The sequence below is a fragment of the Atractosteus spatula genome, chromosome 11, assembly GCF_055471065.1.
Source record: "Atractosteus spatula isolate fAtrSpa1 chromosome 11, fAtrSpa1.hap1, whole genome shotgun sequence".
Taxonomy (NCBI): Eukaryota; Metazoa; Chordata; class Actinopteri; order Semionotiformes; family Lepisosteidae; genus Atractosteus; species Atractosteus spatula.
Genome location: NC_142716.1, coordinates 14886674 through 14900795, shown reverse-complemented (window position 1 = coordinate 14900795; position 14122 = coordinate 14886674). Strand labels below are relative to the sequence as shown.

Sequence of the window (14122 nt, the reverse complement as noted above, 5' to 3'; positions counted from 1 at the left end):
TGGCAGAAAATAATTCTTTTTTGATGAAAGTCCATCCTTTCATTTTCTAACTGTCTCTTCCAATTCAGAGTCGCAGAGGAGCTGGAGCCTATTCTAGCAGGGAACGGGAGCAAGACAGGGCACACCCCGGACAGGATGCCAGTCCATCACAGGGCTGTCACACAAACACAGACACACTCACACCAGGATCAATTTTCCCAGAAGCCAAATAACCTACCAGTATGTTTTTGGACTGTGGGAGGAAACCAGAGCACCCAGAGAAAACCTCTAGGGATACAGACAGTACATACAAACTCCACACAGATAGCATCCTACGTCCAGGAACCTGAACCCAGGGCCCAAGTGCTATGAGGCAACAAAGATAACCACTGGGCCACAATACCCCCCTTTTGAAATAAATACAGTAATTATCCTGTTGAATGAAAATGCGACAAAACTTTGTACCCTCCTGAGATCATTTTATATTATCCAGCCTGTTGACACTTTAATGCTAACTTCTTGAAAGTATTCTTCAAGGTTTTATAACCACTAGTCCACCACAGTACTGGTTCGGGACTGTTGACATTAATGCTCCTGTATGATTTACCAGAGCAGCAGCTTAGTGTCTTTCACCAGCTGAAGCCTCCTAGATGTTTCCTCCAAGAAAACCACTCATTATGAAGCACTGGTCAAGAAACGTCCTCTGCATTGTCTGTGTGATGTTGTATAAATGAGCTTTTGGTAGTTTTCACGGTCATGTGTTTTCATGATTAGTTGCAGTTAGTTTACTCCCTTCTTTAGATCATCTGTCATAGATATTATTCAGCCATGCAAATATACAATTGTATATTGTGCAGGGCCAGGAACTGACGCTCATACAGAAATCTGTCATTGCTAATAATTTAAAGAAGTACAGTAAGGGGGAAAATGACAAGTCAATTTTTGGGGTGGTGGTGTTTATTTTAATGTAATAGGACTTTCAAACTGTATGTAGAGGTACAGGATTGAGAATTTTCTTCTTCCAAAGCTGTAATCCACTATGGTTATGACCCTGTTGTGCTGTTTTGTTTTTTCCCATACAGAATGAAGCTCCACCAGCTGTATGCCGGGCACCCTTGACCTCTCTGTGCAGCTGTAACAAAGAGATGCCCCTGCGTCCATGGGTGGGGAGACCCTTGTAATTGGCTTTGCTGACTGGCCACTTTCTGCCCGGCTGTCCTTCTCCACCCCTTCAAGAATGACTCCTTAATCCAAATGTGCAGACTGCACTGCAGCGAGGAGTTCACACCATAGCCAGAGCACTTGATGAGATGGTGAGGAAGTGACCCTATTGTTTTCAGGGTCATATCTCCTTTCCTGCAAGACGAGGGAAGGCCTGTTTACTCACTTAAGGTCACTTATTTCCAAAACAAAGCTAATTTCTCATCCTGGTCTCTAATGGAGGGGAGATATTAAAATGGTGTAATATTACATCTACTGAATTAGTCTCAACCCTGTAAGAAACGTCCGTAGTCATTTTGCAGCTAAGTAAACTGCAAGCATCAAAAGTGCATATCACTTAAAGGGACACTGCAGTCCCAATTTCTCAAACCTGTTATGAAATCTTGGTATCAAAATAAATTCATTGGCGGTATAGGACAATTTTACAACTTTTGAACTAAGCAGAAAATTGTGAACTTTGTGAAAGTACTGTAAGTCGCCATGTTATTGCAACCCCTGGTCTCGTCATAAGCGAGAGTGAGAGTTCATGCGAATTGCAACATGGTGCGGCCCTTCCTGCTCACTAGTCATTGTAACAACTAATGTACTGCGATGTATGAGCAAGTAAGTACGGGTTGTGCAGCAAACACTGCAGAAATGTTCCCACGTGATCTGTCGAGAGCATCATTTCTATTGGACTAAAATAGATGTATTCACAAGTTGGCTTGTTTACAATGTAATAGGGCCGCTGTCCCTCACCGGAATTTGCCTCTTTCCGAATCACAGAATATGGCGCTGCGCATACCTGGAAATTTCAACTATTTTCTGATGTGAAGTAATTTACAAGTTACTGTGTAAATTTTTTTTTTGCGGTTTGAAATACACTCACTAGTTCTGATTGTCTTATAACCCCGAAATAGAAGAATAGCATTGATACACTTGAATTTCACAAAGTTTACTGTAATGAATACTTGTCTGAAGACAGGGCACTTACCGTGTTCCTTTTTCAGGGTTATAGGTATTTGTCAGATTGAATTTAGAGGCACAGCCTGGTGCATATTTCTTATTTAATTTTCAAAGTCTTTTCATATATTTCCATGTTGACTTAGGAATATATCAGTTCAAATGACTATATCAGTTTAAGAAATGCTTGAAATGCTTTGGATGTGACTATGACAGAGCATCAGGTGGGTAGCTGCGTCAACATGCGTAGGCTGCAAAGGAACAAGTAATAGGTTTATTCCATGCTGAAAAAAAGAAGAAAGGAAACACCGTTTCAGCCATGGAGCATTCTTCAGGTGTGACAGAGCATGCTGAGATGATAGAGTAAATTAGCCTTGTGATACTCAGGAACTGTTTTGGAAACCAATTTTTCTTGTAAGTCTGAAACACAGATCTAATCAGCAAGAGCAAAATTATAAATAATAGCTAATGAAGCAATGAGGACAAGAATCATCATGTTTTTTAATTAATCTCTTAATGCAACACAAATCTCTCAGCTACAAACTTTCTTTACCAGATGACATTTCATTTCATAAAGACTTTCTGCTTCAAACAACCTGTGATTGGACTTCTATAAGGAGGCAGAGGTCTGAAGAGCTAATTTGGTTACCAGCATAGTTATTCATTAACCAGACTCTTGTGAGAGCGTTTAGAATCACACTGCTCTTAACCTTTGCACAGGAAGACTCCATTTTCTTTGAAAAAAAAACCCACACCACTACAAAGTGAGAACAGGGAGAGAAACACTATTTTACTGGACAGAAGTGACCAGGGGCCCAGGATAAAGATTTGTGAGTTACTGCTGATGGTTCTTTAAAATACTAAAAGCAGCACTTGCTGTAACTGTGGTCATTTTTATATTGAATTAGTATGAGACACCTTGACACCTTGAATCTCTCAAATGTTATAAATTTTGAAGTTCATTCCTATCATATCCAGTCGATGTTTGTTCTTTTATTTATAAACTGTGTTCTCTAATGTGAAATAGTTTTAATTTAAATAATAAGGAATTTTGTACGATATTTAATGTATACATTAACAAAAGGTTTAAAAACAAATATACAGGAAGAACTTATGGAGATCCCTACTTCAGACCTACAGTTTTTCTACTTATTTTGTTACCACAAGATGTAGTAACAGCTGTATTCTAAAATGAATACATTTTTAAAATCATAAGGTAGCAAAATTATAGATTATAGTGTGCACGTTCATTACATTTGTGCTTACATACAGTTGATTTTCTTCCTGTATGTAACAAATATCAAGTTTCCATATGTAATTTTATGTTTCCAAATATTAATCTATAAATCTCTTTATGTTTGTTATCATAATATTCAGGATATTTAGGAGCTGCTGATTTAGCCATTTACTTTGTTGTGTGTTAACACAGTGAAATGTCCATAGTACAGACCTGAGGGAAAGAAGGAAGTTGCCTGTTTTTGCTCTCTATTATTCCAATGTAAATAATGTACAGCTGTTTATATACACTAGCTTTTCTTGAATACTTTGGCACTGTTGTCCTGTCAGCTAAACCTTCATGAACCAGAGGTCAAATTTTAAAAGATTCTGTGTGAGATGCTTTTAAAAAAAATGGATATCTGAATAGCAGTACATTGGCGTAGCAGTTAGCACTGTTACCTCCTAGATCTTTCGGACAGAGGTCCATTCTGGACTAGGGTGTCTTTTATTTTAAATTTGCATGTTCTCCCCAAGTTTGCACAGGTTTGTGCTGAGTGCCCTGGTCTCCTCCCGCTTTCCAAAGGCATGCTAGGTACTGTAGGTTAATTAGATTGTCTCTAGATTGTCCCTGTGTGTACGCACACTCTTCGATTGACTGGTGACCTGCTGTCTGTGTTGTCATGACTCATACTAAGAAGAAACGGTTTTCTGATAATGGATGTACACTGTATGCTATATCTGACATAGGATATGGCTGCAAATTGGAAAATAATGGAATGAAAAAGTGTTCAGCTGTCCACTCCAGTGGCAAGGTCTGTATGTTACTATCTCACAGTTTCTAATGGTTTGCCATGGATCCCTTTCCTTTAACAATGTTTTCCCTGACCCCTCCAGCGTCTAGGACACTCTGACAATATACTGTAAGTTATGAGTCAGCCCCCTAATACTATACTTTACTACGCAGTCTGGCAACCCGGCTCTTCAATACTCGTCTTTCATAATGAATTCAATTTAATAACTGAGGGGTGGGTGCAAACTGGTATCGCCTGAGGAATAATTCTTGTCTGTCTCTAGAGATTAATGGGACTGATCACTGTTACTCGATTAAAAACAAGATTAGCAGAAAGATTAGTACTGTACATTATACAATTACAGACAGCACGGTGCCATAGTGGCTAGAACTGCTGCCGCGCAGTGCTGGGGCCCTGGGTTCAATTCTGGAGCTGGGGTGCCATCTGCATGGAGTTTGTTGTCCCCGTGTTTACAAAGTGCTCCCTGTTTTCTCCTGGGTGCTCCAGTTTCCCCCCAAGGTCTAAAGACATACTGGTATGTTAATTGGCTTCTGGGAGAATTGCCCTTGGTGTTACTGTGTGCATGTCTGTGTGTGTGAGCCCTGCAGTGGACTGGTGTCTCCCCCTGGGTATATCCCACCTTGAATCCTGTATTGGGTAAAGTGGTTTGAAAATGGAAGGATAAATTATACAATTACATCCCATAAAGGAAGGCACAGCTTATGCCTTTAGGGAATGAAAATCTAACTTGTGTCCTATTTCTGCAGAGGCTTCTTCTTATCTATGTATCACATTGCAATGCTGTTATTCACTGTTAGCTCAAGGAATTGCACAGCCCTGTGGCTGACTGGTGGGCTGTAACCTAAATTCTCATTTCTGGTAAGGTCAGTGACTCACTCTGCCTTTCCCCTATTTTGCCTGTTGTCACCATAAATGATAGAAAGGAAAGGTTTGTGCTCTTTTAATAGATTTACTCTTGTTATTTCGTGCAATTACCAAATTGTGAAGAGACAATAGTTTGACTAGAGTGGGTGTTGCAGTCAGTTTTTAGTAGTTGTTAAAAGCCCTGAAAGGATATTTTTCAACAGTTTAATTTGCTGTGCAAGTCATTCCAAACTAGGGCACGACCTTGTAAATTTTGCATTTTATGAAGTCTCCCAAAACTCGTTCCCTACCACAGTTGCAAAACAATGTGCTAAAATCAAGTCTACAGTGGAAAAATAAAGTATAGTTGACATTTGAAACAATTCAGTAATGACTAGTGTTTTTATGTTGATTAAAAGAAACACTGTTGCATTTGTATTTTCTGTTTGTCAGATATTATGTCTGTAAAATTGCTGGCTGTTTTGGTTCATGAGATTCTGTTTTCATTTTGCATGCAAATTGAATGTCTAGAAACACAGTAACCAGATCTCAGAGCAATGTAATTGGGATGTTGCAGGGATGAACTTACTGAAAATTATTGTTGCTTCCATGTGTTGAACTGCAGTTCCGCTCCTTTTCAAGCCCAGACTAACTGAAATATCAAGTAGTGGAGTTAAAATAAGGCAACTTACTTGTCTCTCCCCCCCACCACCATTTCCAACTAGGGCAAAATAATAATGGGTCAAAACTGGGCGAATGGGTGAATAATCTTGTGAATCAGGGATATCAATGGTAGGCAGCGTTAAGCTGAAAAGCAAATTAGACCCTATGCAGTGCATCTAAGATCCTTCAAAATGAGAACTAATCCGATAAACACTATCCGAAAGGCGAAATCCAAAATACTAGGCAATGGGTAAAGAATCCAGAGAGTCAAGAGAAAGAGAAACACACAGTGAGAGAAATCTTAGCTAGCAGCAAGCTGACAAGCAAGGGACCCCCAATACCGAGCATGGGAATGTGGAACGTGGGAGTTTAATTAGTGGAGGAACGGGACATGATCGGAAAATGAGGTGATGAGGTGCAATTAGTGTGGACAGGTGGTGGTCGTAACAATCAAGTGTCAAAAAAAGAAAACTACTTCAGCTAGGTCACAAAATAAAAGCATGGAAAAATACATTTGGGAGGAAAAAAACATAAATGAGAATTTTGCATGAGTTGTAAGAGTGCTAAGAAATGAAATACAGCACATACCTTATTCCTTACTCATTCAATGTTGAAGGTCTAGCAATAATACAATCCCATCCATCTCAGTTCACATAGCGAGAACTGTGACTGATATGATGACAATATAAAAGACTTACATTTGAATACTGCCATTTAGCCAGATTTCTTTTGACATGTAAATATGAAGCACTTTACAAGTGATTTCATATAAATCAAATCTACACCAAAAACATGATTTACAGTGGTCTAGCACACCAATTAGTATGGAATTAGTACAGCCACCTTAAGTAAAAAAGTATAAGTATCATTACAAATCTCAGTGACATGTTTTGTTCTCCTATGCTGTGCTTCTGGTGAAGGAATCAGATATTATATGTTTTTGTAGCTATTTGCAGAACTTCCATTTCATGAAATATGTTTTTTTTTTAAAAAAAGGGCAGTACAGAGGCACACCTCTGAGGCCCTGGGTTCAGTTCCAGACCTGGGGAGCTATACGTGTGGAGTTTGCATGTTCTCTCTGTGTTTGTGTGGGTTTCCTCCAGGTGCTCTAGCTTTCTCCCACTGTCCAACAACAAAGTGTTAAGTGGTTTCTGGGAAAACAGTCCCTGGTGTGAGTGTCTGTATGTTCCTTTGCGATGGACTGGCATCCCTGTACCCTGCCTTGTGCCCTTTGCTTGCAGAGATAGGCTCCAGCTCCCTTGTGACCCTAAATTGGATAAAGCGGTTAGAAAATGGATGGATGTTTTCTTAAAAGGTGGCAGATCAGTACTTTAGGAGTTCATGGGTTACATATACCCATGTGAAGGTACAGCAGAGCAGTTAACAGTGTTAATAGTTAATACTCTATAGTGATCCACCCACTGGTGTTGCTCTGTGACGATTCCAGGTGAAAATACTTTGTATTGTGACTACACTACCAGAGCCCAAGAAGGGGCCTCATAAAGGACGCTTTCTAAGAGGTCATTTTAAGGCCGTGTTGCAAACATAGCAATGGCCATTTGCCGTTAAACCTTTTCTGAAGTCACCACTGAATTAAAATGAAAAGCAGCAGAAAGAAAGAGAAACTCAGCACCTTTCAACAAAAGACCCCTTGTCTCCCACTTCTGCTCACAGGCCCTGTTGTTGTGGTGTTTTTGTGTGTTCAGACAGGAAGAGATAAAGACAGCCCCTGGAGTGTGTTTACAGCCAACAATACAGAATTCAATAGCAGGGCAAGGCTAGGGGAAGAGGTCTAATAACAGGCTTGCCCACTGAGAAAAATGGCCTCAGTGCCAAAAAGGGCTGTAAGCAAGATTTCCTTTAATGAAAAGATTGAAAACAACTTACATTGAATATTTACAACTTTCTATGAGGAATACGCACATGTGTATATAAATAACATATGTATAATGTATAATAACACATATATAATAGAAATAATAAAAGTAATCAAAATGTATATACAGGCTTAGAATGTCTGTAAATTGTTGATAGAGCCACAATAAGGTCAAGCACAATAACCATTTATCAAGTGCAGATGTACTGTATAAATTCAGGGTCCTGTAGTATGATGGCAGCTGATATACAGTACATTGCCTAAAAGATAATGCTTCCTGAGCAGTACAAGTGGTGAATCTGATGTTTTCACCACCTTTCATCCTTGAGGTTTGCAGTTCATAGACTGCATAGAATTACTTTTAAAAATGAACACAGAAAAAAGAGTTAGCCAGCACTTCACTGAAGAGAACAAATCAGAAATGAACAAGTCTCCACAAACACAGCAAGTTTCAACTGTTCTCCAGTCAGTCCCTTCAAATCTTCGTCTTAAAAGTAGGATACAAGCGGCCCTTATAAAGTATATTTATTTTGTTTGTTTATTTATGTTGTTAGTTAAACCCAATTGATGTACAGTAAGAGGGAGAGACTATAACTTCAGGAACAATATTTTCTAATCCCGATTAATGTACATTAAATGTGTTCAATATGACCTTACCCACAAAATACTTTACTATAATATAATACTTTGGTATATATTCTCATCTGCATTTTTATAATTCTGCCATGTATGTTTTTTAAGCAGCATGGTTGTGCGAAAGAAAAAAGCAATTTCATTGTAGTTGTGCAAACAGTTGTGCTGTTTAGAAACTTGTTAAACCTGCAGTGATAATTCCATACCTCTGCCCTAGATATGCTGTGTTCCAGTTGGTATAGGATGGACAGAAGAATTAAACTGTCTTTCTTTCAGCAGGGCTCAGAGAAGCATGGGGACCTTAAACTGTACACTTGGTGTTGTTGTGTGTCTCTGGGGGACTGTTATTGCTGTAACACAGGCTGTCAGCTTGTGTGTTGGTATTGGTGAGGTAGGTGGAATCGCAAAGAGTAACTCGAATAAAACAATCACTGTATTTGACTTGGCTAAAACTACTTTAGTATTATTAGTGACCTGTAAAATCTAAACATGTAAGAAATATATCCATAACCCTTGTAATGACTATGAGGCCTCACTGAGCTCCGTCTCCTTCACCTTCCTGGACTGCTAATGTAACACGTGCCATCCTGGGGAGCTACAGTATCTCGTGAGGTAGCTACTCTATCTGAAAGGAAATGAAATAATAATGCTATTTAAACTGATATTAATGGATCAAGGTTTAGTCATTAGTAACTGTGTGTGTATCTTATCAGCTCTGTGAGGTGAAATATATTCTTTAGTTGGTGCTGATATTTTTTTCTCCAGTTTGCTTTTTCTGAGTGCTGTTGTTTTGATAGTGCAAAACCCGTGGTGCTTCAGTTGTTTCCTGTTTCTGCTGACATACTTTTTAGTGTGAATATATTGACGGTGGTCTTGTCTCTCTTTATGTGTTCGATATTATTATTATGTAAGCATTTTATTTCGTAAAACATGGTAAGCTGTTAAGAATTTAGAATGCATATAAATTAACATAAATTTATTAATCTCAGAATATTAAACAAATTCAGGTTCGGTCAGCATGCATATGTCTGCAATCTGCTGGATGTTTTGTACTGCTTTTATATGTTTCCTGATATTGGATGAATGCCATTTCTTTTCCAGGTATTACCTTATACATTAGCTCCATAAGCCCTCTAATATTTATCTGGGTTTTGTTGTTTTAAAGCTAAATAGTTTCACTAACAAAACTGATCTAAATAGATCTGGTGAATTTTGAGTATGTGTATGTTTTCCAGTCAGTTTGTGATTTTGTATGTTAAGAGTCCTCTTGGTTCTTAGCTTGTTCATGGGAAAAACACAACATGCAATAGTCTGTATGCTGTTCAAAAATAACCTTGAGCTTTGCATGACTGTTCCTCTTAGCAGAGTTTTCATTTGAAATAAAAAAACAAGACATCAATTTACTCATCTTCTTGAAAACAGATATTGAACTGCAGCCAGAAGAAGCTAACACAAATACCTCCTGAGATCTGGGACAATGTGACTGTTCTGGACTTATCTGGGAATTTCTTGGACCTAACTGAAACCAGAAACCAAAAGCAGCTGGAGAGGTTTCAGTCCTTGGTATTCCTCAACCTCACGGGCAACTACCTCCCTCTGCTGGAGAGAAAGACCTTCAACAGTCTACAAAACCTGCAAGTCCTTGATCTTAGCAGTTGCCACATCAAGCAAATAAAGGCTGGGGCTTTTCAAGGCTTCCCGAAACTGAAGAGCCTTCTGCTGAGGAACAACAAACTGTGGGGCTCTTTAACTACTGCCATCCAAGATCTGACAGTTTTGTCCTTTTTGGATCTCCATGGCAACAGGCTTGACAAACCACAGCCTTCATCTTTAGAGTGGCTGAAGGGAGTAGGAAATGTGATTTGGCCAAGTGGTTCAGATGACATGATTCTCAAACCAGAAAATAATTCAGAAGGTGGGTAATTTTATTATTAGTTTTTATCAAACTAAATGGGTTTAGTTTGGGGCCTAAAGGGGGCTTCTATTGGTGAAGAGAGAAATACACAATTTCTGCATCCTAGTTGCTTGTGAAAAGAAAAACAGTCAAGCAAGGAATAGACTTTTTTGACATTACCGTGTTACTTTTCAGAGAATGGAATACACCACACCACCTGGAGAAGTGGCCAGAGAAAACTACTGGAGGCAACCGTGGATAAAGATAACACAACAGCTAACTTTAATAACAGTAAGACATCTGTTTCACAATTCAGTAGCACAGCTCTGTTTCCTTCACAACCATGATTTTAATAGATGAAGACAGAGGACTTTCTCAGCCACATTCCATTATACTTGTGTGCTTTCTCCACACTTTCTGCTATCAATGATTTACTAATGTGCAAATAATAAGTCCAGCCTGACTTGAATTTTCCTCACTGCACTGCACAAATAATATATTTTTGCTGAATCCTGCTATAATGGTGATCTTCTTCTGTGTTGCCCATTCCAAACTTTGAGAGGTATTGTGGTATTCCACAATCAACTTACAGTATAATGCATCCAGATCTCCATTACATTTACATTTTTTAACTTAGTTCCAGTTTTCTGGGAAATTATAAGAAGTTACGAATGGTCACAAGCAACCATTTGGCCCATCTAATCTGTTTGATCATCAGTTGCCAATTGATCCAGGGATCTCATCCAGCTCTTTCTTGAAGGAAACCTGGGTTTGAGCTTCAACAACATGGCTGGGTAGCTTGGTATACACTCCCACAACCCTTTGACTCCTATTACTGGTTTTAAATGCATTTCGACATACTGTAGTTTCCGCTTGTACCCTCTAGTCTGTGTCTCAAAATTACGTCACCTCATTCTATAAAGTGTTTGTTTACTGTACTTTAGATAAAGGAGCCATCTAAGTAAATCATTAAGAACAACTATTGTAATAATGAAAACAATTAGTCTCCACATATCCCTTGGAACCTCTGTTGCAGTGAAGAGCAAACAAGAATTACGGCATGTTATGTCCACTGACATCAAAGATTAATGCAGGGCAGAACAGGATGTGTGTGCTTCAGTGCTTCAGTTAGTGAGGGTATGTGAAGTGAGACAGAGAAAATAGAAATGTGTCATACAGGTGCTGAAACCCTGAATGCACTTATTGTCCCTGCAGCATCAAAGGATGATGGAAAAAGTGGGAATTCCTGGCAGTACCTGATAGCGGTGCTGGTGACAGCAATCTCCCTCTCTGTGCTCGTTGCACTGGTGGTCAAGTGCAAACTTTGCCACGACTACCTGGCCAGCTATCAGCACACCCTGCTGTCTGAGACAGACACGGCCAGCCGTTGTGACACCGAGAGTCTGGAGGCAGGCCTGCCCGGTGAGGGCCGGGCAGGCCGAGGGCCTCAGAGCTCCGCCCAGTGTGAGCTGGAGGACGACGATGGCTTCATTGAGGACAACTACATCCAGGCCAGCGAGAGGGAGAGGGCCGAGAGGCAAGGAGAGGAGGAGGAGGAGGAGGAGGAGGAGAACAGAGAAGATGACATTCAGTTTTCAATCACCTAAAGAGAAGACAGAGGAATTATGGGGAGGGTTGCTAGACTGATCCAGATTACTGGGTCAAAGTGAAAACTCTTTCCTTTCATGGAGTACAAAAACAAAACACCAAAGTAATGTTTGTTTGTTTTAACAGCACCGCTATAAATCCATCTTTAAAATCATTTTCCACAGGCACTGATCGATGGGGCAACTTGATAGTTTTTGTGGTTAGAAGACAATTTGTCCTGTCTGTGCAGATCAATTTTGGATGCTTCTGTACCAGACGATAGGCAGAAGTTTCCTACATGTTTAGCTATGACAGATTTCAGTTTTACAATCTGCAATAAATTGAACATTAATAATTAGCTAATTCAATAAATGTATAATAATGATATAATAATTAAGCAGTGGAGTGCAAATTCAGAACTGGTGTTGTAGGGTTTTCTTGATTTACTGGAGTTATTTTAATCAGCTTTATGGATTTATTTATTTTAAGCAGTTTTACGGACACCTCTTTCAGGGGTCCAGTCCTGGTCCTGGAGGGTCCAGGTCTCTTTAAAACAGCAGCACCTGGGGAGCTGTCCCACTCACCCAGTTAGACCAGTAACCATGTGGTTTCGCTTGTGAAGAGCTGAACTGGAATACAAACATGCAGACACACCAAACCTCCAGGATCAGGACTGGCCAACCCTGTAAAAAACAAACATTGGCTCCTTTAAGAAAATTCTTAAGGAAATCCGAAGGCTACCTCGTTGATGATCGCCTTTCATTTGACCGATTACACTGACAGTGAAGAAAAAGATTATTTGAATGACTCCTGTGTTGAAGCTTTGTAAACATGTGGAGCAAGCACTGTGAATACAAAAAAGTCACAAATTAACAGTTTTCAATTTAACATTTTGCAGATGTGTATATTTTAAGTTAAAGACAAAAACATATTTATATAGTATATGATTATTTTGCAGTTTTAACACTCCTGATATTAAAAACAAACACAGAGCACAGTATACTAAGCAGCAGAGGTTAAGTCCATGCAGAAAAGTAGAGAAAAATATATTTGTATTATTCTTTCTACTTTTCAGCATGGAATTAACTTCTACTTGTTACTTTACAGCTCCCCGCTCAATCCTCTTTATAATATGCTGAATTGTGTTCAAAGGGCAGCATGTCTATACAATACAATACACTGTAGCTTTATTTAATATATTTACATATATGAAAAAAAGATTCTTGTGTGATCAGTGCAATCATTGTATCAAAATGTTTTACCCATTCTGTATATATAATAATAATAATAATTGCTTGTACTTATATAGCGCTTTTCTGGACACTCCACTCAAAGTGCTTTAGAGGTATTGGGTTCTCCCCTCCACCACCACCAGTGTGCAGCCCCACCTGGATGATGCGACAGCAGCCATAGTGCGCCAGAACGCTCACCACACATCAGCTCTCAGTGGGGAGGAGAGCAGAGTAATGAAGCCAATTCATTGACAGGGATTATTAGGAGGCCATGATTGGCAAGGGCCAATGGGAAATTTGGCCAGGATGCCGGGGTTACACCCCTACTCTTTTTGAGAAACGCCCTGGGATTTTTAATCACCAGAGAGAGTCAGGACCTTGGTTTTACGTCTCATCTGAAGGACGGCACCTGTTTACAGTATAGTGTCCCCATCACTATACTGGGGCATTAGGACCCACATGGACCACAGGGTGAGCGCCCCCTGCTGGCCCTACTAACACCTTCCAGCATCAACCTTAGTTTTTCCCATGAGGTCTCCCACCCAGGCACTGACCAGGCTCACACCTGCTTAGCTTCAGTGGGTTGTCAGTTGTGAGTTGCAGAATGATACAGTATGTAATTTATATTCCGTATTAAAAGGAGTTTCAAATGGTTTTTACTTTGTTTCTACCATATGCTGTCAATTTTGTTGCTAGGAATACATTCTGTGATATTGTGAGTCTGTTAAAAAAAACATATTACAAATCTACCCTGACTTTTACACAATTTAGCCTGATTTTCTATCTTTGTCAGTGTAATTACAATTCATACCAAACTAATGTAGTTTCATTAAGGGTATGAAGTTCATATTAAAATGGTAAATTGTTGTATGCTTGTAATCATTCCCTTTTATCTGGTTATTCATTAAATATATTGCATTTAAAATGTTCTCTTTTGTTTTTCAGTACAATTTTTTTTAAGTTGGAATTTGATGGATATTAATGTTAATTGGAATCTGGTACACATTTCGGTATGTTACTTTTTATGTTTTCCAAGTAATAAATATTCAATTTTTATGTTTAATAATGTAATATTGGTATTATCCCTTTTAGACGCTAATAATAATAAACACCGCCAGGAGTCTCCAATGTTCATTTTTAACAATTCGATCACAGTTCAAGTACCTGCTGGACGAATTCTGCCACAACGTGTTAGCATTTTGTACTGTCCTTCACATGACAT

General features: G+C 39.2%; 1 protein-coding gene across 2 annotated transcripts; it reads left to right on the top strand.

Moving 5' to 3' along the window:
- Window positions 1-2906: 2906 nt before the first annotated feature.
- c11h1orf210 (chromosome 11 C1orf210 homolog) lies at window positions 2907-13960 on the top strand. Of its 2 annotated transcripts, none has more exons than XM_088927327.1 (5): window positions 2907-2972; window positions 8464-8578; window positions 9610-10102; window positions 10277-10372; window positions 11297-13960. In XM_088927327.1, the coding sequence occupies exons 2-5, from the start codon at window positions 8480-8482 to the stop codon at window positions 11686-11688; spliced, it is 1080 nt and encodes a 359-aa protein (XP_088783453.1). In that variant the 5' UTR covers window positions 2907-2972; window positions 8464-8479; the 3' UTR covers window positions 11689-13960. The 2 variants fall into 2 exon arrangements, with proteins under 2 accessions (XP_088783453.1, XP_088783452.1); XM_088927326.1 differs by having other exon boundaries at window positions 2920-2972; window positions 8467-8578.
- Window positions 13961-14122: the final 162 nt, after the last annotated feature.